At 37.9% G+C, this 23,928-nt stretch overlaps 1 protein-coding gene across 5 annotated transcripts in view; it reads right to left on the minus strand.

The window, feature by feature from the left end:
* The window catches only part of Grid2 (glutamate ionotropic receptor delta type subunit 2), a 1,534,794-nt gene that overhangs the window by 612,893 nt on the left and 897,973 nt on the right, over window positions 1-23,928 (minus strand). For all 5 annotated transcript variants that reach the window (XM_029478539.2, XM_021164478.3, XM_029478538.1 and 2 more), the window contains one exon: window positions 18,872-18,991. In XM_029478539.2, the coding sequence (XP_029334399.1) occupies window positions 18,872-18,991 (120 nt within the window). The remainder of the gene's footprint in view (window positions 1-18,871; window positions 18,992-23,928) is intronic.

A 23,928-nucleotide genomic window follows, 5' to 3' on the forward strand; every position in this document is an offset into this window, starting at 1 on the left:
TTTAGCAGTGTTCTCCTGCAATTCTTTAAGGGATTTTTGTGCTTCCTCTTTAATGTTTTCTACCTGTTTAGCAGTGTTCTCCTGTATTTCTTTAAGTGTGTTATTAAAGTCCTTCTTGATGTCCTCTACCATCATCATGAGATATGCTTTTAGATCCGGGTCTAGCTTTTCAGGTGTGTTGGGGTGTCCTGGAATGGGTGAAGTGGGAGTGCTGGTTTCTGATGATGGTGAGGGGTCTTGGTTTCTGTTAGTATGATTATTACGTTTACCTTTCACCATCTGGTAATCTCTGGAGTTAGTTGTTATAGTTGTCTCTGTTTAGAGATTGGAGCAGATGCTGTGTTCCACTCACCAGAAGTCTTAAGATCCCGTGGTGGGTGTCATGGGTAGCTGGAGGGTGTCAGCTGACTCTGTGCCCTAGCTACCCCAGTGCTTGTCAGACCGGAAGGGTGCTTTTTATAATTTTATACACTAAATTGCTCTAGTAGCTTCTATAGCGATCACGTGGAAACTTTTAAAAGTTATTTACAATATAGAGAAAACCTTGTTCCCAAAGTAAAATTATTTTTTTAATTAGGTGTTTATTTCATTTACATTTCCAATGCTATCCCAAAAGTACCCACACCCTCCCCCACCCACTCCCCCACCCACCCACTCCCACTTCTTGGCCCTATACTGAGGCATATAAAGTTTGCATGACCAATGGGCCTCTCTTTCCACTGATGGCCAACTAGGCCATCTTCTGATACATATGCAGCTAGAGACACGAGCTCCGGGAGGGTACTGGATAGTTCATATTATTGTTCCATCTATAGGGTGGCAGATTCCCCCAGCTCCTTGGGTACTTTCTCTAACTCCTCCATTGGGGGCCCTGTGATCCATCCAATAGCTGACTGTGAGCATCCACTTCTATGTTTGCTAGACCCCGGCATAGTCTCACAAGAGACAGCTATATCAGGGTCCTTTCAGCAAAATTTTGCTAGCTTATGCAATGGTGTCAGCGTTTGGAGGCTGATTATGGGATGGATCTCCAGGTAATGAGCTTTGGAATTATACTTGATCAAAATACTAGTTGAAACTCTACATTATGAAGACAACTTAATTCTAAAATAAGCATTAATGTACATAGAGAATATGTGTTTCGAAGTAGGACACTATCATAGCTAACAGAGTCTTGCATAGATGTGAGATTATATGTATATAGATAATCTCACACAAAGCACCAAGGACAAGAATCTGCCCCGATTCAGAATAATCTCATAGCTAAGGTACTGTTCCATGTGCATCCCATACAAAGTACCAGACCACAGGCATCATAATATCAAGAAGTTTTATTTTTCGAAATCTCTTATTCTTCATTTATCAGTGTCAATGGGAACAGAAATATACTTATTTTAAAACACAAACCTACTCTAGTTTGGTCTCTGTTGCTGTGATAAAATACTATAATCAAAAGAAACTTAAGAGATGAAAGGGCTTAATCCATCTTACACTTCCAGGATATAGTCCATTATAGAGGGAAGTGGAGGCAGGAATTCAAGCAGGAACTTGGAAGAGGAATTAGGTTAGAATGATGGCTTGCTTTCTGGTTTCCTCCTCAGGCTTATGCTTAGGTAGCTGTTTTATACAGCCAAGGACCACCTGCCTAGGGATGGTGTCTTCCACAGTTTTGAGTCAGTACTGCATCAATTGACCCCAAGGCCATGACTGTTGTTGCAGGCATGCTCAAAGGCCTGTTTGACCAAGGCAATTCTTCAGTCAATGATCTCCTATCATACACCTCTAGGCTGTGTGAAGTTGACAGTGAAAGCTAGGGACAACATAGCTCCAAATTTCTGCTATAGTTTGGATCTGGAATGTTCTCCAAATACACAAGTGTTAAAGGAGTTCTCCTACTTTGCATTGATTCTATTACAAGGTGAAAAAAAAACCCTGCCAAAACTATGGCTTAATAGGAAGAATTAGATTCCCTGGGGCAAGGCTTAAAGATATAGAACACCAATGTCTCTCACCACTCTCTTTCCTTTTCCTGTACCCAGGAAAGCTACTAGGCTGTATTTTACCTTGCATTCATACCATGATCACCTGCTGTATTCTCACTTAAAATATTAGGACTACAAATCTCTAAACGTCAGCCAAATTAATTTTTCTTTTTTTGTAAGTTTATTACTTCAGTTATTGTGTTATAGTAGTGGAAAACTGACTAATGCAAATCCTTAGTATTAAATAGAATCTTCAAAGAACTGAGAAAACTGAAATCTCAGTAGGCTGGGGATATACATATTTGAAAGGAGTGCTTGCCGGGCATGGTGGTGCACGCCTTTAATTCCAGCACTTGGGAGGCAGAGGCAGGCAGATTTCTGAGTTCGAGGCCAACCTGGTCTACAAAGTAAGTTCCAGGACAACCAGGGCTAGAGAAACCCAGTCTCAATAAAAAAAAAATGAAAACAACAAAAACAAATAAAGAAAGGAGTGTTTATTCTAAGTCCAATTAGGACATAGAATTAGGAGTTAAGAAAATATAGATATAGAGCCTCATTATGTGATCAGTACAGCCCCATTTTTTTTGGTGAAATGTAGGGTCAGACATGACTGAACGTCTTCATTATCACCCTCTTGTGCTTTAACATATCCTGGCAAACACTTTTCTTAAAGATTCAATAGCTTTCATGGTCATGAACATTGGATTTATTTCTGCCATTTACGTTTCCAAATTTCTTCAGTAAAATATAATTCTTAAGACTTAAATTTATACATTTGACATCTGCCCTTGATGAGATCTAATGTTTGTGTTTAACAGAAGTGATTTCAAAAATTAAGATTTTCCTGCTTTAAAAGAGTATTTATTTCTCTGGTTTCTTCTTCAGCAGCCTGAAATACTAGTTAGTGAGAGATTAACTTTTCCCAATGTTGATGCCTAATTGTGATTAATTTACATGTTGTGCAGAGAGCAGCTATCATGAGTTGATAATCTTGTGATACTAAATCCATTTACAGTTCAGAATCTTACTTCTGCAAGGTGCCTGTAATAAATGGTAAATCTTGATTGTCAAATTGATTGGATCTGGAATCAAGGAAGAGAAATTGCTGATGGTTGGTCTGCAGCAGCATTTGTTAGGAAAGTACTAAGAAAGAGAAAACTCTCCTGGAATGGGCCTCACCTGACAATGGCTCAGTTATGAAAAGCTCGGAGCGGAAGGCTATGCTACTGGCTCCCTGCCTTTGCTTATGAGTGTGTCAATCTCTGCTGATGCTTTCCTTGGCTAACATGAGAACCCAGCTTCTTAGGTCTTTCAAGGTGAACTGAATACCAAGTGACTGTCCAAGAATATTCCAGCTCCAGTGCCAGCCTGCCTGGAAATGCTGAGGCTCCATCCTCATGGACTGAGTAGTTAAAAGGTTCTCAGTCTCGCCAGCATGCAAATGGCCATTGCTGATAACTAATACAGTCCTTAAGCTATAAGGATGTAAGTCATCCTACCAAAGCCCTCTTTTTTAAAAAATATATTTTATTATGTATTTTCCTCATTTACATTTCCAATACTATCCCAAAAGTCCCTCACACCCCCCTCACTCCCCTACCCACCCACTCCCACTTTCTGGCCCTGGCGTTCCCCTGTACTGGGGCATATAAAGTTTGCAAGTCCAATGGGCCTCTCCAGTGATGGCTGACTAGGCCATCTTTTGATACATATGCAGCTAGAGTCAAGAGCTCCGGGGTACTGGTTAGTTCATAATGTTGTTCCACCTATAGGGTTGCAGATCCCTTTAGCTCCTTGGGTACTTTCTCTAGCTCCTCCATTGGGGGCCTTGTGATCCATCCAATAGCTGACTGTGAGCATCCACTTCTGTGTTTGCTAGTCCCCGGCCTAGTCTCACAAGAGACAGCTATATCTGGGCATAGTACTACCGGAGGATCCCGCAATACCTCTCCTGGGCATATATCCAGAAGACGTCCCAACCAGTAAGAAGGACACATGCTCCACTATGTTCATAGCATCCTTATTTATAATAGTCAGAAGCTGGAAAGAACCCAGATGCCCCTCAACAGAGGAGTGGATACAGAAAATGTGGTACATTTACACAATGGAGTACTACTCAGCTATTAAAAAGAATGAATTTATGAAATTCCTAGGCAAATGGATGGACCTGGAGGGCATCATCCTGAGTGAGGTAACCCAATCACAAAGGAACTCACACAATATGTACTCACTGATAAGTGGATATTAGCCCAGAAACTTAGGATACCCAAGATATAAGATACAATTTGCTAACCGCATGAAACTCAAGAAGAATGAAGACCAAAGTGTGGACACTGTGCCCCTTCTTCGAATTGGGAACAAAACACCCATGGAAGGAGCTACCAAAGCCCTCATGAAGACACATTTTCTCTCCTGGCTTTTTAGTTCATATGAAGTACTACAGTATACATCCCTTCTATCAGTTCTCTTCTTTACAGAACCATGATAAATACATGGTTGTTAAACAAAACAAATTAACTACTTTTCTTTTGTATGTAATGTATCATAATTGTTCTCATTTATTCATAGAATATTAGTTGATCAAGTATTTGTAATTTAAGAGTGTAATTGAGATCTGCTTCAAGTGAAATGAGAAACTAGGCAGACATGTTTAGTTTACTTGACTCTATTCCTTTAGCCCGTTCCTCGCATTCTCTGAGGTTCATCTTTCCTGGCATCGCAGCCTTTAGGGTAAGAAGTCTGAACATCACTTCCAAGACTCTTGAACGAGTGCCAGCTTCTTCCAGTAGACTGCTGTGACTGAACTTTTCCTACTACCCGATTCTACACACAGGCTTTCTGGTAAGAACAATGAAGCCGATGGATGAGTGAGCCCAGGCACCAACTGCAGCGGCCAGTTACAGCTAGAATGGTCAGCCCTGGGTTTAGATGGTTTTCCCAGCTGTAGTTCACAGTCAACTGTACAAAGCTCAGAGCAGGTTGCCATGCTCTGTAGACCCATCTGGCAGGTTGAGTTATTCTACCTTTCAGATTGCTCCACCAGGCACTGAGGGGGTCTTGATAAGTCATGCTCTTTCCCTGTCATACTAAATTGCACCTGATATTTGCATCAGCTCTGTATGTTTTCCATTAGAGAGTACATTAAAGTACTATTGATATCATTTACTTTCTAACCTAAAATTCTTTAATTCTTCCGTGAGTTTCTTTTATAGCAAAGTTTTATTATCTCCTTTAGTAACTTTCATAGATGGTTTAGCAAACTCTAGCATTGTTTCTGTCTTTGACCTTGGATCAACAAAAATTTTCAGGTTTTTTTTACCTTAATGAAATATTGGTGAGGTTTTATCATAAGCATCTTATTTTTATACCACCAGAGAAAAATTTGGTCTTTATCTCTGTCCAATTTATTTATATTATCTTGGTTTGTCTTTGTGACAACAGTAATGAATGTCACTGCTACACTGTGTTCCTACCCCATCATGGAGTACAGGCTTTTAGAATAGAAATACATTTTAAAACTGTGACCTGCAATTAATTAGAACATAGCTATTAATGAAAGCATCATTCTACACCTAGAGGTTATAATTCAGTAACATTTGACTTTTTATATTATATATCCTCTTTTTAGCAATAAAAAATAGAGACTGTCTTGTTTGTTTTTAACACTAAAGTAAGAAATAACTTGGAGAAAATGGAAATAACAGAAGTATACTTTTCTTACATAATGCAAGAAATAGAATTGACATAGCATCATAAAATAATGACAGGCCACAAATACCTATTGTATTAACATTTCTAACATTTTTTTGGTAAATGCTTAATATTCATAGAATAAAATTCTTTTTTTATTGATGAAGGATAGATTTTCTGTTTACTTCCTACAAATTTAATTTCCTTCTGTGTAGCATCCCAATAGTTTTAAAATTAGAACTATGTACATTATTATAGTTAAAATGCTTCCTAAATGTTACCCTTTCTTTAAAGCTACTATCAAGAGACTAATCAATACAGTAATTTGTCTTTTCTTACTAGGGGCCTTCCTCTAACACAGTGTTGTTTCATCTCATTGAAGGACACCTGTCCTACTGCCTCTATTTCAGAATCCTTTGCTTTTAAAGATCTAATTGCCACAACCAGGCTTGGCAGACAACACAACCTTTGTTAGCTTCTTGGCTCCATTTTAGCTTTAATGTGACTTCTGCTATTGATGCTGCTAAAGCCGGAAATCAAATTGCTTGGGGCAAGCTGTCTTGTACATTTCTCAACAACCAGAAAGGGCATCCTCCACTTCTTACATGTTATTGAATCTAATTGGAAAACCTTAAATCCCTTGAGCCTTAGCTAATATTCATATTTCTTGTTTATTCCATGGGCACCAAAAGTAAGCATTTTGTCAAAGTCAGATGTTCAAAGATATTGTAGTCCCAACATGAATGTATGAAACAAACCCTTGGTGTTTTGAATGAACTGTAGCATCTATACATCAAGCTTAGCTACTGTTAAGACCTAAGACCCAATGGAGTGTCAGGATATTTTGTTTCTATGTCTTTTATGTCAGGACACACAGTACACATAGCTCATATAAAATGTATCTGACTAGGTTTGTATTTGTTAAATAAATGTGGTAAAACTATAACTATAAATAGATTTGGATAGGGATTCTGTACCTTCAATGAAAAAAAGTGCACAGACCTTCACTTGTATATCACTGTGTGAAGGGAAGGGCACAGCCTGGTGGGACATCATTGTTCATCCCCCTAACAAACTAAAGGTTTCCTGGCCAAGTCCTTAAGCTCTCCAAACTCCTCACTCCATACATGTTGTTATTTGGAGTATACATACATGACATAATATGATGTCACATCAAGTTCGCTGTTTTATCTCCATTTTGGGTTCCCCTCAAATGGTCCGGGTAAATCAAGAATGTTTCCTATTAAACGATTTTTTTTCATTTTTTATTAGATATTTTCTTCATTTACATTTCAAATGCTATCCCAAAAGTCCCCTATACCCTCCCCCCGCCCTGCTCCCCAACCCACCCACTCCTGCTTCTTGGCCCTGGCATTCCTCTGTACTGGGGCATATGATCTTCCATGTTTCTGTATTTTAAAACATAGATCCACCTCATAAGAAAATAAAATACAAAGTGCAGTAGATATTGTATAATCAATTCAACTAATACTATATGAACAGAAAATGAATGGTGTTTAGGAACCAGAAACTGCTGAGACTAGAGAAAAGCAAAGAAGGTGAAATTACTCTATGGTTGTCCTTAAAGTCATTTAGAATGAGAACCCATGCCTACATTACAAATGCTGTGTTTCTCCTAAAAATAATTGCACACTTTCCAATTTTCTTTCCAAGGAAAATTATACATTAATACAATGTGTTCTTCATGAGAGGGAGGAGTATGACAATTTTCCATGGACCTGAACAAAAATTGTCTCCTGCTTAATGGAAAGTGTACTTATTCAAATCGTGTCATTGCTCCGAATGACTACAATCAGTGGCTCTGAAACGTCTGAACCTGGGACTGAATGATTTCTCATCTTAGTCCAGGATACGAATCATATCAACCTTGAAAGAGTAAAAGGAAGAAATTCCCCGGCAAAGCGTTTTCAATACATTTCCATTTAAAGCACAAAACTGCTTTTATTCAGGTACTCCAGGGTAGTACAACCTTCTGCAGCTTCTGACTGAATAATGCTTCAGAAGTGTCTGAGAGATGAGAGCCATTCTCATCAGGAGGAGCCAGTCCCTTACTCCTGGTGATTAGATTCAGACAGATGCCTTTATTTTATTAATTACATATCTCAAAGTGTGGCCCACATTAATCCAAGTTGTTTGTTGAATTATGCTAAAATAGGACTCACTTCTCACTCTTGATTATTAAAAAACAACTTCAGAAGTGCTAGTTTGCTCTGAGAATAAAATTTAGTAATCCTGAAATAGCATATTTACTGCATTTTAAAAATCAAAATTACTGCCAAAGAACATAAAGCCCTTCAATGTGTTTGAATCACTATAATTGATAAAGTGCTGTCAAAGTTCTTATGCAGTGTCTTTATCGCATATTGAAAGTAGATCTGCATAACACTAGCTTAGAGTACAACTTGGTAAGATTATTGATATAATGCATAGACAGTTTTATGGTGACTAGCCTACAAGATACACTGGTATAACTAGAGCATACAGTCTGATGAGAATTCAGTTCTACTACAGGGGTTGCAACCCATTCCTGGAACTGCCCAAGTGGCCAAGACCCTGAGACTATATATTGTCTAGACAGTGTTTCTACAGGAAAGTCAGGTATGACAGTTCTGCTAAAGGAATGTAAGAATAAAGTGGCTCTGAGCAACAGTCTGCTATACTCATATTAGAATCTGACTCAACAACGAAAAGACCCACAACTAGACAATGTGCAGGGAATGAGCGACCTTGGAACATTCAGTCCTAAATGAATTGTCTTCATCAAATCCCTTTCCGTAAGGCTCAGGGAACTCTTCAAAAGAGGGGATGTAAAATGGTTAAGAATCAGTGAGGATGAAAGCCACCATGAAATAAGACCTTCTCGAAACAACAGGACTGATACACATGAACTCACAGAGACTGTGGAAGCACACGAAACTTGCAGAGGTCCGGGACTATTGCAATCCCAGTGCTCAGAGGGGAAGTAGGCATCCCTGACCTAGAAGCTATCTCCAGTTGTTAACTGCTCTCAAAGGAAAAATTAATTTTCTCCAATGAAGTCTCATTGGGTATACAATCCACACTAAAATATAGGTCCCATGCCAAGCAGTAGACGAACAACATAAAACAAACTCAATGGTATTTTTTCCCACAAATCTATGTGTGGATAATTTTTTCCCCAGAGAGATCTTTGCTTCTACATTATGGCTTTGTTTTTGTGGGTTTTCTCTGTGTGAGAATGTATCTCTCTCAGCTTCTGTATGTGTTTCTTGTGTCTTTCTTTGCTCTTTTTTTATTTTTTTTCTGTTTTATATTTTTTTCTTTTTGGTCTCTTATGCTTCATTTTTATTTTATTGTGCTATTATTATTCTGGATTCCTGTTTATATTCTAATATGAGAGGGGGAGAAAGCGTGGGATAGGGAGAGAGAACGAGAAGGTAAGGGAGAGAGAAAGAAACAAAGGTATAAATTTCAGTGAGTTGCAAAGTAGAGAGAATCTGGAAGGAGTTTTGGGGGAGTTATAATCAGCATATATTGCATGAGAAAAAAATCTATTTTCAATAACAAATTTAAAAGAAAAATTTTTACAATTCCTGTGGACATGCTGATAGAGTAAATAACAATTTTTACAATGATATTTTTTAGCCTTAGTTAAATGAGTGTGTCTAAGGCTGAATGGCAGAGGGTGAAGTGTAAGTCAGAATACACATAAGCATCAGTAAACTCACAGGCATAATTGTAGATCACACACATATATATATATATATATACATAAGGTCTTATATATATATAAGGTCATACTACTGCGACTTTCTTTCAGAATAAATTCATTTACTACCTTGAAATTATCAACTTGAAAACTGGCATTGGAAATTGGAGTTTGTCCGAAAAAAAAAAAATGATGTGTGCTCACATACATGTCAAGCATATGTACACACAATAATAGAAAATAAAGGTAAGAATAAAATTGTCATGTTGTAATGACATTGTCAATTTTTAACATCTGGAATATTTACTGGATAGAACTGTATATTGTTAAAATATTACAGTTTTGCTTCTCATAACCTAACACATTGGATAGCCTAGTGGTGTAGATACTATTTTGAGTATCGATAAAATGACCCCTGTGCCCACTCAGAAAACAGGTCTTCAAAAATCATCTACAACTGCAAAGTGATATTAGAATAAGAAATCATATATTGTTTCTGATAATCCTTTCTGACTTTAAATAAGTTTGATTAGCATTTTCTTCACTCAACATACACCCCACTAAAATTAAGAAAACTATACCTTACCACAGAATAACGGTGAAACTAGAGGATAGAAATACTAATTTTTTGCCCCACAGCTAGAAATCAATGCTCCTTTTCTAAGCAGCATATCTACATGCCTTTCAAAGGCGTCAGTAAAGACGGAAGTCTACATATTCAAAACTACTTACCTTTGTGTAAATAGATTTTGTTCATTTTAATTTTGGGTATGGATTTAAAGTCTCAATAAAAGTATTTATGTGTTTACAAACTTTATACTTCTGAATGTCCTGTCTTTATAACAGCATTATAATGATAAATACACAATCAGGTCACAGTCACGAAGGAAAACTCTCCAGGGTTTTTGGAAATGCAAGCTACATTCTAAGTAGCATAGCTCTATTGTGTATAACATAGCCTATAGGTAGCATCATGTATGTAGTAATAGCATACGGCACATTCCGCCATAAAACCAACATCCTGTTCTGTGGAGCAGCAAGAATATGGGGTGATTGTTCCTATTGTAATCTAGTATCGTTTCTGAAGGAAGAAATTAATGATAGAAATTTTAAAGGGGGAAGAATGCACATTTAAGCAACCCCTAAGCCTAATAAACTAGTCTTTCTCACTTAATCTTAATTAATATTTTTCTTAATATATATATTTTTATATCAGATACACTGATTTTAAGAAATGATAATATTACTGAAGTGGGGTGGGGGGAGAAACAGAAAGAAAGCAGTAAGCAGCTGCTGCCAAAACCCTGACTAACATGCCTCATCATCAATACAAACACACTATTACTTCGAACAGTCGACGCTACTCTTATCCCAAACAAATGAGTCCTGGTAAATGTTATCAGATTGTGTGCCTAGGACTGCGTAAAGTTATTCTTATCATCAGTGTATATAATGCAGCCCTGTAAAAGGATAATTTATAATCCCCTTAAGAAAACCAGATGAGGCTGAGAAAATAAGGAAGCTGTTCACTCAAACATCTGACTGCAATCTATCAGAGGGTGTGAATGCTAGGAGTCTTGGTACATTGGAAATCCCTCAAGATTGTGTTTCTATTGATATTGTAAATGTCAAAATGTATCACATGGGTCTGCTAAGAGTTTATAGATGAATAAGTGCTTTGCTTTTGGGCTCTTTACAGGCACCATAGATGTTTATGTGTCACCTCTTTGAAATAAGCTTCTATACCTGCTGTTTAATGGATGCAACCACACCAAGGGGCAAGGTTTGAATAAGCAACTCTTCTCATTTCTGCAGATTCAAAGTCTGCTTTCCTCACAGAACCATGTGCTCATATGGACGCTTGGACAGCAACTACAGTTTATGCTAAAGTTAAAAAGGTACTCATTTCATTTGCAGGAGAGTGAGTACTATTATATTACATCTATGAATCTGAATTGCATAGAGTTTTATTGGTAGTGTGTGTGTGTGTGTCTGTGTCTCAAGCATGGGGACTCCAAAATCAGGCATGAGGAGATGTCATTCTGGTTTATTCTGGGTGTGTTCTAGTGGAATAAAAAGGAAACTAAGTCTTTTATCTTCTGTATCTTTTATGCTATTTGAGGCCAAACCAATCAACACTTCAGCACATGTACCAGAGATGTTGAAAGAATCGTTGAGCCTCTATATGAACACAGGGTGTCTCACATTTTACAGAGCAATAGCAGCTACTTTACAGAAAATGGTTTATTTTTTTCTTTTTTTTTTTTTTTTTTTTTTGGTTTTTCGAGACAGGGTTTCTCTGTATAGCCCTGGCTGTCCTGGAACTCACTTTGTAGACCAGGCTGGCCTAGAACTCAGAAATCCGCCTGCCTCTGCCTTCCGAGTGCTGGGATTAAAGGCGTGCGCCACCACGCCCGGCTGGTTTATTTTTTTCTTAAAAAAATTATTTATTTGTTGTTTCAGGGTCCACTTTAATCCAACATAACTTAAACACCAATTCAATACAGAAAACAGAATTTATTGTAATCAAGCCACTAGTGATTGATCTGGGACAAAGGACAGACTAAGGAGCTGAACTGTGTATTGGAGCCAGAGTGTTAAAGATCTTATGCATTAACTTGCCAACCTGGATGTCAGCTACCTATGTACCCCTCTCTCTCTGCCAAATAGAATGTGGGAACTTTATTTGACCCCTATTCAAAATGGAAATTTTACTAAAAATGGGTTTGATTTGGTTCCTTCTTGTGTGTGTGTGTGTGTGTGTGTATGTATGAATGTTTTGCCTGAATATATATATGTATATATATATATATATATATATATATATATATATATATATATATGCACCACATGTTTGCCTGAAGGGGGTATCTAAAACCTACATGATTGTGAGCCACCATGTGGGTGCTGAAATTTAACCCAGGTACTCTGCAGAGATTATGAGTGCTCTCAACTGCTGAATCATCTCAGCAGCCCCTTGTAATCATTCCATTCTATTAAAATATTAAAACAACATATGCCATATATATTAATTGTGTTTTTTAAATAGAAATTATAACATACATGATACTCTTGGTACATAGTCATATACATATATATGATTATGCTGTTCTAGACAACTCTGTGTCTATTTCCAGCACTTACATGGTGACTAATAAGAGTAACTCCACTCTCAAGGGATCAGACACCTTCCTCCGACCCCTGTAGGCATCAGATGAATACATATATATTCAGACAAAATAGTCGTACACATACATTAATTCAAAAAATTTAATTATATATTATATAAAATATATTATGCAGGATTGGTTCATTCAGTTATGGATGTGAAGAAGTACCAAGATTAGCCATCTGTAAGCTGGAGAACCAGATCATAGGCTACGATGCCAGTCTAAATTTCAAAGCCTGAGAAGCATGTGAGCAATGGTCTTGCTCCGTTTCTTAGTTTAAGGCCTAAGAACTGAGACCTACTGTGTACTTCTCTCATGGAGATCAGAGATATGAGAATGAAAAATACTTATCTGAGACACACATAGGATTTTCTCAAGATGAACATGGAAAGAATTGTGCTTCCTCCACCTTTCAATGCAATGAGGGGCCCAATAGGAACAGGCTGGATGTTCCTCATTCCCATTGGTGAAAATGGCTTTTACTCAGGCTACCATATAGAAATCTTTTCACAAAAGATCCAACAGTGAATTTAGAAATAATATTTGACAACAATATAGGCATCCTGTATAAAGTTGGTCACTACATTAAGCAACGTTTTGTTATTTTCCTAGTCCTTCCAGACAGATGTTCCTTTGTCTATCAAAACCTGGCATTAGAATTCAGCTCTGTCAGGTATCTCTGCTGCATTATGGAAGAGTCACCTCATCCCAAACTCCAAAAGTGATGGTTTCCTCTATCTTTAAGAGGCAGTACTGAAACTAGACTGCTGCAGATGCAATCTTAATGAAAGAGCAAGTTAGTCTTCTAGAAAAGGCAGAGAAAACCTAGACTTCAGAACATGTAGCTACGTTCTGCACCCTCCAGCCATCGCACGTGGAGCATCTTAAAAGCAGAGACCTTCTCATAGCCCACACTTCAACAAAACAAAACAAAACAACAACAAACCAATAGAACTTCCTTCTTCACAGGTGATGACTGTGATCAATATTCTTTACGTTATAACACACTATAGCATTCTATAAAGTATGAAGTTACTCGGAAATCATGTGATTTTGTGATACCAAAGTGTTTTTGAAGGCTTAATCCAACAGAAGGCAATAAAATTAAATGTATTGTTTTTATAAATTATATGTAAGGGGGATGAAGTAACAACAAAATAATTGTATGGTTGGGGGTCACCACAATAATGTGAACTGTATTAAAGGGCCACAGCATTAGGAAGGCAGGGAATCATTGCTCTAAACATTATGGTCTGGTTAAGATTGGCTGTGGAAGCAGCTTTAATGTACTTTTCCTGGCCTTATTTTCCTTTTATGATAAAGTTGGAAGACCTTTAGGGCAGTGCATTACGTGTTAATTCTGGAACTCAGCTCCTCACAGCAGAACGTGGGTGGCATTGGCAAACAGAACAAAGAAAATTCAGACAAACAAAAGCTGTTGCGGTAGAATACCTTCTCTAAGGAAAACTGTATTGATTCTTTATGGTTTTATTCTGAATAGGCTTTCCTTTTCACATAGTTCTATTATAAACTCGGATTTAGGTTGCTTTATACAATGTTACTGTTGCAATTATTTTCATGGAAATTCAGGGTTGGAATGGAGCATCAGGAAGAACAGCCCGAGTGCAGGATTAACAGAAAATCTTAATGACCTCAAAAACAAGCATTGAGTTTCACTTCAATTTTTCTCAAGGATACATGATGCACCTTCAATATACTATTGTCTGAGTTAAACACCTTCCCGGAAAAACAATATATAGAAAACATAAAATCGGAAAGCTCTTTGTTTTGGTTAGAAGGCAGTGAGAATTTCCCGTCTTCACATGCCCACTGAACTCAGGGGAACGAAGTCTTCATTCATATAATGCCAACGCAGCACAGACTGATCCAACATTTAGGATTGCGAATCTGTGGTCAAATCCTAACAGACACACTCTGCCCGGTTCATGAAATCTGACAGGATCCCTGCTGGAGGCGATAAGTGTGTGAGCATCATGCGCATTCAGCCTCTGGCTGCACAACAAACCCTGACAACTTGACAGCTCCTCAGTTAGAAAGCCATTTACTCTTTTTGAGAAGTGGATAGAGTAGTAGAGACTGGAGCTTTAATTCCGGACGGATACCTAATACATCTCTGCTGCAGTTATTTGGGTGGTCAGGCTTTCTTTGCATCTTTGAATGCATTATTGCTTGTCCCAATATTTGTGTGAAGGAGCTGCTCCACACATTAACTAAGCTGCATTTCCCCAACTCATTCACAGGGATTTTAAAGCAGCATAGATTCAGAATTTATTAGGTAAATAGTTTATGAAATTCATGATTCTGTGGAAAAATGATCTCTATAAACAAATATGTTGGGGTGCCAACTGGTACTCATGGTCACATGTTCAGGCATGTGTGCACACATGCACATGCACGCGCACACACACACACATGCACTCATGTATAGACACACATACTTGCATACAAATATACACTAACTGAATATGTAAAGTTTTAGAATAAATGAAAAAAATTATTAAAACCAGAAATGTTTAACCATTTTTTAAACAAGGAGAAAAAAATTACTTTAACCCTGGGTCTCTTTCATTGAGAAGATGTAGTCCTAAAATTCTCAATTGTCTTGCCTCAGCCTTTTCAGTGCTGTAATTGCAGGTGTGTGTCAGCACATCTGGATTCACACTTGAAGGTGCCAACAATATAAAAAGCACCTTAGAGTCAGTAATTTATAAGAATTCTAGTGACCTTTAGTGGAATATCTGTATGGTATTTGCACTTAGGAGAGCTTCAGTCCAGTTTTGAAGCTAGAGTGTAGAAATCTGAACAGTTCCCTTGGTCATCTGTTATAGTTGAAAATGACATACACATACTTTCATGTCTTTACATCACTGTTCCTTTAGTGCTAGATAATGAGCCCACACTGAATTCCGCACAGGTCAAAGTGACTACACTGAGTTCCAGCCATTACAGAACACACAGGAATTCTAGAATTGATAGGCTGGAAGCCCTCTTTTGCCACCTGCATAAGCATTCACACACCCCAACCTTCCTATCCTGAGATACTCTCTTCTCACAGTTTTCTGGCTCAGAGACTCTCCTACTTCCCTCATGTCATGATAGAAGCTTGAGACACATCCAGGATGAAGCTATTTGAACCTTACTTTGTTTCTGTTGCTGAAAGTCTCTTTATCTCTTTAGCCTTTGTTACCCAGTCTAGGATAGGATTCAAGCTTTGTCACTTTAATCATATCTTACTATTGTCTTTAATCTCACTTGTTTTATTGCATTACTATAAAAACAGTAAAATGAAAGGACAGCAACCTGATTAAAAAAATATCCAGCCTGCATTAGTCAAACTCATTCAGTGTGCGGAGGGCTGCTGACAAACACAACCAAGACTACTGCTACAGTGAAGTGCTTGTTTTTGTCTTTTGATGTGATATCAGCCCTGCCTAGCAATTCCCCTCTGTCTCCTGTTTGCCACTTTATTCCTTTGACTTCCTAATTTCCAACATCTTTTGCTACTGTGGTGCCTTTTCCTTTAGTAGATAATCTCAACCTGTGATTTCACCAGCAAAAAAACCCATTATATTCAGTAACTATTGCCTTAGTTCCTTAATACCTGCAAACCCATATTGTGTTAAGGACTTGACTTGCTTCTTTCTTCACCCCTTCTTTTGTACTCTGGTAAGCCACACCATCCCCACTTAAGGTTAAGAATACCAGCTACTTCTGTATTGCATTCTCCCCCTTTATTTTCATACTTTAAATCAATCATTACTTAACATAATTTTGTTCTATCTTCATCTGTTTCTCTTAAATGACAGTCTTAATATTCAAATATGCTCAATTTATTTACATTCTAAAGATCCTCCCTTGCATCTTTCAAAGCTATTTCGTTTCTGCAAAAACATGTTAACCTTTTCACTTTTCATTTGTTTTCTATTTTTGTTCTTTAAATATCTGACAATGCCATCCATTAAGCTTTGTCCATCCCGGAGCTTAGCATAACTGTCCTCTGAGAGGTTTCACCCAGTATCCAATAGAAAGAGATGAGGAGATTCACAGCCAAAGATAAAATGGAGATCATGGAGTCTTATGAAAGAGTTGGGGGAAGGATTGAGGGACCAAAGAAGAGAGGGACTTCACAGGAAGACCAAGAGAGTCAACTAACATGGCTCCTAGAGGGATCCCAGAGACAGAATCACAAACCAAAGAGTGAGCACAAGTTGGACATAGGCCCCCTGTCCATATTTAGCACACGTGCAGCTCAGCCTTCATGTGGGTACTCCAACAATTAGAGCTAGGGCTGTCCCTGAATCTATTGTTTGCGTGCCAGTGGATCGGGTTTTCCTAACTGGAGCCTTTTCTGGCACCAGTAGCAGAGGATGAACATAGTCCTGCAGTACCTTGTTGTGCCCTGGGAGGGGAGTTATAGTGATGGAGTGATGCCCAGAGGGGGGTGCCCCTTCCCAAAAGAAGGGGAGGGAGGATTTGGGGTGTTGATCAGTGTGAGGGCATACTGGGAGGAAGGGAGCTAATATTAGGAGGTAAAGTGAATAAGGAAACAAATTTAAAAATAGGTTTGCATCAATAAATGTTTAGTTACTTAAAAATTAAGATTTGTCTGTCAATGGCAAGTGATTAGTGTATGTTTGTACTATGCATGGCTCTGGAGTGCTCACCTTACTAATACATTTCATTTAATTCAGCTTAACTTCAACATAAAATCCAACTAAAGGACAATTTCAGAAAACTCAAATCATAATCATCAATGTAACAATGAGAGATAGGCAAGATGATAACAAAAAATGTGGTTCATGTAAGTATAAATATATATCTACATTCAAAATTATTTCCATTAACCATTGTCCTGAGTCCCAAGTACATACATACACACACACAAACACATAATACACACTCTTACTAAAGAGATAACAACCAAAGAAAGAACAAAACTTGAAAGGAAAATAAAGTCAAAGAGAAATCTGAGATGCCCAAAATAGGAAGTAGAATGCTTTATAGGCAGAGAATTTAAAGAGAAACCAAAAGATGTTTGACTGTATCAAGACATTACATGAAGCTTAGACGTCTGACAAATCAGGATGAGTTTCACTCATGTGATGGCAAGAACTTACTTATGATGCTCTGGTCAGTGAAAATTGACGTATTTCAATAACGGGTTTGATGATATCCAGTAATGTATCTTCTATTGTAATTCTACTGTTCCACACAAAAATATATGCACAAGTACAATAGTATATCGTTAATAAATATATGTATGAACACTGCAACTGCCTTACTGTGTAAACAGTGTAATAAATTATAGCATATTTATATAATTGAAAAAGTTAAACAAAATAAATTAATGTATTTCTACTACATGCCAAAGCAAGGATGAAACAGGCAAACAAGGTAGAACTTTAGAAGCTGGAAAGAGAATATGTAAGACTGAAGACAAGACTGAATACTGGCAAATTTTGCTTCATTGGGTGATAAAGAAATAACCCAATGTTCACATTAAATTTGGAGTACAGTACCAGGCTTGCAACTGAGGGAGTGAGTCTGGGTTTTTCCAGTCACTACTTTTATTTTGAAGCATATCTAGAGCCAGTTACCCTCAACATAGTCAACATCAGACACCCAGACCTTTACTGGTATCAGCTCTGTATGCAAACTTACCTGCAGTTTTCCCCTATAAAACTGTTGAAAAATGGCAGGTTCAAAGTACAAAGAAGTCATTTCTCCGAGGACTATCATAATTCTCCTTGAGAGAGCTATCATCATGGTATTCTGTCAAACATCCTTTATTGGTACCTAGCTGCCTCATTACATGATCTGCAGAATATACTAAGGATCATTTCCTGTAAAGTATAATCTCCTGGCTCCAGGCCAGACACAAAATTCTACTATAATGTCACTTTCTGTAGCTGACTTTCAATGCTATTGTATTAAAGTTACTCAAACACTTTTTCTGATGTGCATATCACAAACTAAAAATCAAACAGCTAGGCTTTGTCTAAATATTTAATTTAGTATTTCAAAAAGGCATTAACGCAATGACTGAAAGGTGATACAATTTCAATAGGGAAGAACTATGTTATTTCTCTTCAGTTAAATTATTCTAAGGTATGAATCTAACTAATTGTTCCATGTACTTATGTATCTACTCCAAACGCCCAACTGTCTGTCTAAGGAGTGCTCTCCTTCCTTACTCCTGCTCACATGCATTTTAATGATACTGTGATCACATTGCAGAGAATTATATTGCAAAACCACAACAGTATAGAGAAAAGAAATTGTAACAAGTTCAGGCTTACTTTCCGGACACCCCTGCCAAGTTCTTCTCCATAGTTGGTTCCAAGGATTTCAAAGTGGACATTGGGGTTACCTCCATTTTCTCCAAATTCTAGATCTCCAGTCAATCCATTAACTCCACCCTAGATGAGGGAAGAGACACATTTAAAATTTCAGGAAAACCAAACAATTACTAATAAAGGATAAATGAAGTTATAAGCACTCTCCATTCATAAAATAAAATTTCAAAGAATATGCTTATTAGTGGACTAATTTTAGTAGATGCACAACACACTCAGGAGTTCTGTTAAAAGTCACCAGAAATCGCTTAATTCAATCTCATCCACTTGTTCTAAAAAATAACTTTAGTCCCATGAGCCAATGACTACTCAAAATGGAGCCTGATTAGAGCTGAGTTTCAGCTCCATAGTGAAGGTGTGGCCACTATGTCTTTTGAAGTACAAGGGCATGTCACCAGAGTACAGCAGCATTCAGGAAACTAAAAGAAGCTATTTTGGACACAATTCCAGTTAAATTTGATTGAAAAGTATACCTAGGAATTTTAAAATGCATCACATAAAACTTTGTAGTTTATTTTCTCCTGTGAATTTATTTTTGAAGCAATAACAATAATTGAATGTGTTGTTTCCAAAAGATCAAAGAAAAGACTTTGAACTATTTAATAAGAAATATGCTATTAGCCTGATTTATATATGAAACAATGTGTGTGCATGTATATACATATATTTCAAAATATCATACTGTTTTGCATTAGTATGTATGACTTTACATTTTTACATAATAGTTAAGAAAACTCATTTAATAAATATGATAAATTATATATTTATATAAGCAAGGGTAAACTGGGCTAGATAATGTTTTATGCTCTCAACTGTCTTTGCTGGCATTGAGACTCTGGGAATTTCCAGACTCCATAATTCCTTCATTCTTTTTTTTCTATTGGATATTTTGTTTATTTACATTTCATATGTTATCCCCCTTCCTAGTTACCCCTTCAGAAACCCCCATCCAACCGCCCCTTCCCCTGCTTCTATGAGGGTATTCCCCAACCCGTTCACTCCAGCCTCGCATTCCCCTACAGTGGGACATCAAGCCTTCAACAGAACCAAGGGCTTCTCCCACAAGGCCATCCTCTGCAACATATGTGGCTGGAGCCATGGGTCGCGCTCCATGTGTACTCTTTAGTTAGTGGTTTAGTCCCTGGGAGCTCTAGCATGTCTGGTTGGTTGATATTGTTCTTCCTATGGGGTTGCAAACTCCTTCAGCTCTTCAGTCCTTTACCTAACTCCTCCATTGGGGACCCCGTGTTCAGTCCAATCGTTGGCTGCAAGCATCTGCATCTGTATTTGTCAGGCTCTGGCAGATCCTCTCAAGAGACAACTATATCATGCTTTTGTCAGCAAGCACTTTTTGTTGTTACAATAGTATCTGGGTTTGATTTCTGTATATGGAATGGATCACCGGTGTGGCAATCTTTGGATAGTCTTTTCCTCGGTCTCTGCTCAGTATTTCCTCCTGTGAGTATTTTGTTCCCCCTTCTAGGAAGGACTAAAGCATCCACACTTGGTCTTCCTTCTTCTTGAGCTTCATATAGTCTGTGAGTTGTATCATGTGGATAGATGGCCACATGGTCATACATGCTCCTTACTGTTCTTACTCACTTTGTTCTATCAACCTTCACCTTATTTAGGATTTTAAACTTACTGTGATATTCAGTCACTTCAGCATTAGTGTGTTCCCTGGGATGATTTTTGGCTCTGTAATGACATTTATTTTGACAATAAATAATCTGTTTTTGAACTGCTCCAGTTATCACCTCTGCCTAAACATGTAATACTTGTCTTAAACTTGTAGCTCCAGTTTTGCAATTCTTGGCTGGTTCTTTGCTGTCTGCTCCATCTTACACTTCCTCTCTGCCTTCCAGACACTCACAGAATACCTACTTCATAAAAGACATTCAGATAACTATTGTCAACTTAACGTTTCCAATCTTTATTATGAATTCCTCTTCTCTTTCTTTTTTGCTTCTCACACACCTGCCTTCATTGTAAACAATAAGTGGAAACACCAAGAAATAGTAAAACATATTTTATAAAAGCTGACTCTTGGATGCCCTTGGGGACTCATATGTAGATGCTAACCCCAAGAAGGAGAAAGAAAACTTCAAAGCTCAGGAAGACTGGGGCCACCAAGGAGATGGCGGACTCTTTGTAAATATCACATGTGTACTTGGTGGAAGTGACCTTGTAAACAAAGAACCAGGCAGTGAAGAACATGCTGATAACTAGAAGTCATGTGTAGGTAGCCAGCCAGGCTGGCCTACCTACTCATGGCTTTGAGCTCCATTTTGCCCAACAAAGAATAAAGCAGTGGCCCACTACCACAAGAATGTGTTGACAGAAGCAAGTGCTCTTTATGATGAATTTCAATAATCAATCTATTTTATTTTTACAGCAGCATAATCAACAGAACACGTTTTTCATCATTACTTCCTTGATTTAGACAGGAATTAAAATTATCTAGTCATATCATGGATGAATATGTTAAATTTTATGTCTGTGGTCTTTTCATATGAGTTAGCAGTGACAAGCAGAAGGCTTCACCAGTGACCTAGGCATATAACAGCTGTGCAGAAACTGACCAACTAGCTTAACTTCCCTCTCTCTCAGTGTCTGTGTATTTTAAAAGTACAATGAAGCACTTATCTCAAAGTGTTATTTCTGCTATACAGATAGTATGGCATTATGAGTAAAGCAGTGGAGTGTTATTATATTGAGAGCTGCAATTGTTTGCACCATTTTGGTCAAGTGTTTTTCCAGCCTTTATCTTCAAAGACCTAACACTACAAGACACACTTCCTGACTTTGCCTCCTTGTCAGCTAAAGTTTAAAATTCAATTCATTTATATGACTCTGTGTGTGCATGGATGTAACGTGTGTGTGGATTTATACATTCATGTAATGGTGAGAAGTCCTTGGAGATAGGATTTGTAGATCCAACATGATAACCATGGGCCTGAGGAGCTGTACAGCATGCTCTATCCCCTGTGTCATTTGCCTGTACTTCTTGCTTGCTTCTATGTTTATATAAAGAATGCATCCAATTGGTGCAATTCAATTTTATGCCATGTTAGAGGTCAGTATTAGTGTGGGAAACATCCAATATCTCTTACAAATTTAAATGAAATCTGATATCTCTAAGTTAATAATATATGTATGAATACAGTGTACATCATTATACATAAGTTCCAAATATTCTAATTCTAAAAAAAATCCTATTTAAAGAAACTTATTATACATATTTATTTATTCATTGGGGCAAGGCCAATGCCATATTGCATGCGGAGAGCAAAGAGTTACTTGCAGGAGTTAGATCTCCACTTCCACCATGTAAGTTTCAGAGATAGAGCTCAGGTGAAGAGGCTTGTGGGTAAGGCATTCAGAAATCTCACTGTGTACAGAATCATCTGTGCATGGTTGAAAGCACATAGATTTCACACCAGCATCTGGGATGCAAAGGCAGGCAGAACTCTTTGATTTGGGGGCCAGCCTGGTCAGCATAGAAAATCCCAGTCCAACCATGGCTATATCATTTCCTCTGTCAGAGAAAGCTCTTATTCTCATCCTACCTCAAAATATATCCTAACTCCATGAGAATTCTTGTTTATTGTCTCACTTCTAGAAAGAGGGAAGGAATTGTGTGTTCTTATGACTACTCTATGGAAAATTCTAACCTCAGAAAGTTTTAAACACTCCAGTCACTCTTTTACTTTCTCAGTCTTCCCAGTTGGTAGGCTATGACTGTGCAGGGCCAGGTCCTCCTCTGCAGGGAGCAGCTTCCACTGTGTAACTTAATGCATTTATAGGAAACAAGCATAAAAACCATAAATCAGAGGACTTGCACTTAGTTTCCTGCGGCCCTACCTTGCTCACCTTTTTGACTTTGTAATTTATCTTCTTCCTGCTCTATCATTAATGAGCTTTTGACATGCATAATCAGAGGATTCTGCCCTCAGGAAGTTATCTAGGATGCTCAAGAGGTCAACACTGTAAGCAAATAAGCCCTTTAAACAACATTCGTTGTTATCTCAGCCAGATTTAACCTGATCTTTCTGTTGTTTGTTTTAAGATTCCAGTGCTTTCGAGTTTTTTTTTTCATCTATCTTCTGATTAACCTTGAAAGTAGAGGTTGGCAAAAACATTCTGGTTGGGCATGATGAATGGTCATTATCTTTGTGTATGCATGGTTATATTTATAAATCTTGTGGTGATATAGACGATTCCATGCAATATAAGCTAATCGATCATTGATAAACCAAACAGCAAGGTAGCATCCTATATGTCCTTTACACTGATCATCAAAACTGCTGCTCAAGGATCTTTAAAATGCTGAGTATGTTACTTTGGATTTTATTCTACACACATAATAGAGAAATATCATGGGCAACAAATAGAGAAAAAATAAGAAGAAAAAGGGAAGAAAAGTTAAAAGTTGGAGAATCAAAGCAGCTTAAGAAATATTTATCACTAAATTTAAATAACAAAATAAATAATAAAATTTCTAAATAGACCAAAGTATCTCGTTCCCCTGCTGCTACAAAAAATTGAGGGGAAAGGCATTATGAAAATGATTACTCATCTGCACCCAGGAGCTGAGGTTGCACTACAGCCCTTAGTGCACTGGTCCCTCAAGGAGAGAGCTGTCCTCACAGGAGATAGCCACTTCCTCTTCAATAACTGTCTGGAGCATGGGTGGCCAGGAGTGTTCAGAACACAGGAACATTGGAGCACCTGGGACAGGATCCTTCCAATCTACCATCTGCACCTGGGAGCTGAGGCTATTCCAGAGCCCTCTGTACAATAGTTCTACCAGGAGAGAGATGGTCTCCAAGGCATGCTGACACAGGCTTACAGACTCACAGGAGGGAGAAACTCCAGCCAGAGACAGCAAGACCATCTAACACAAGAGATAACCATATGGTGAAAGGCAAATGCAAGAATCTAACCAAGAGAAACCAAGGCTACTTGGCATGATCAGAACCCAGTTCTCCCACCACAGC

The sequence above is a fragment of the Mus caroli genome, unplaced genomic scaffold, assembly GCF_978045245.1.
Source record: "Mus caroli unplaced genomic scaffold, Mus_caroli_1 scaffold_7, whole genome shotgun sequence".
Lineage (NCBI taxonomy): Eukaryota > Metazoa > Chordata > Mammalia > Rodentia > Muridae > Mus > Mus caroli.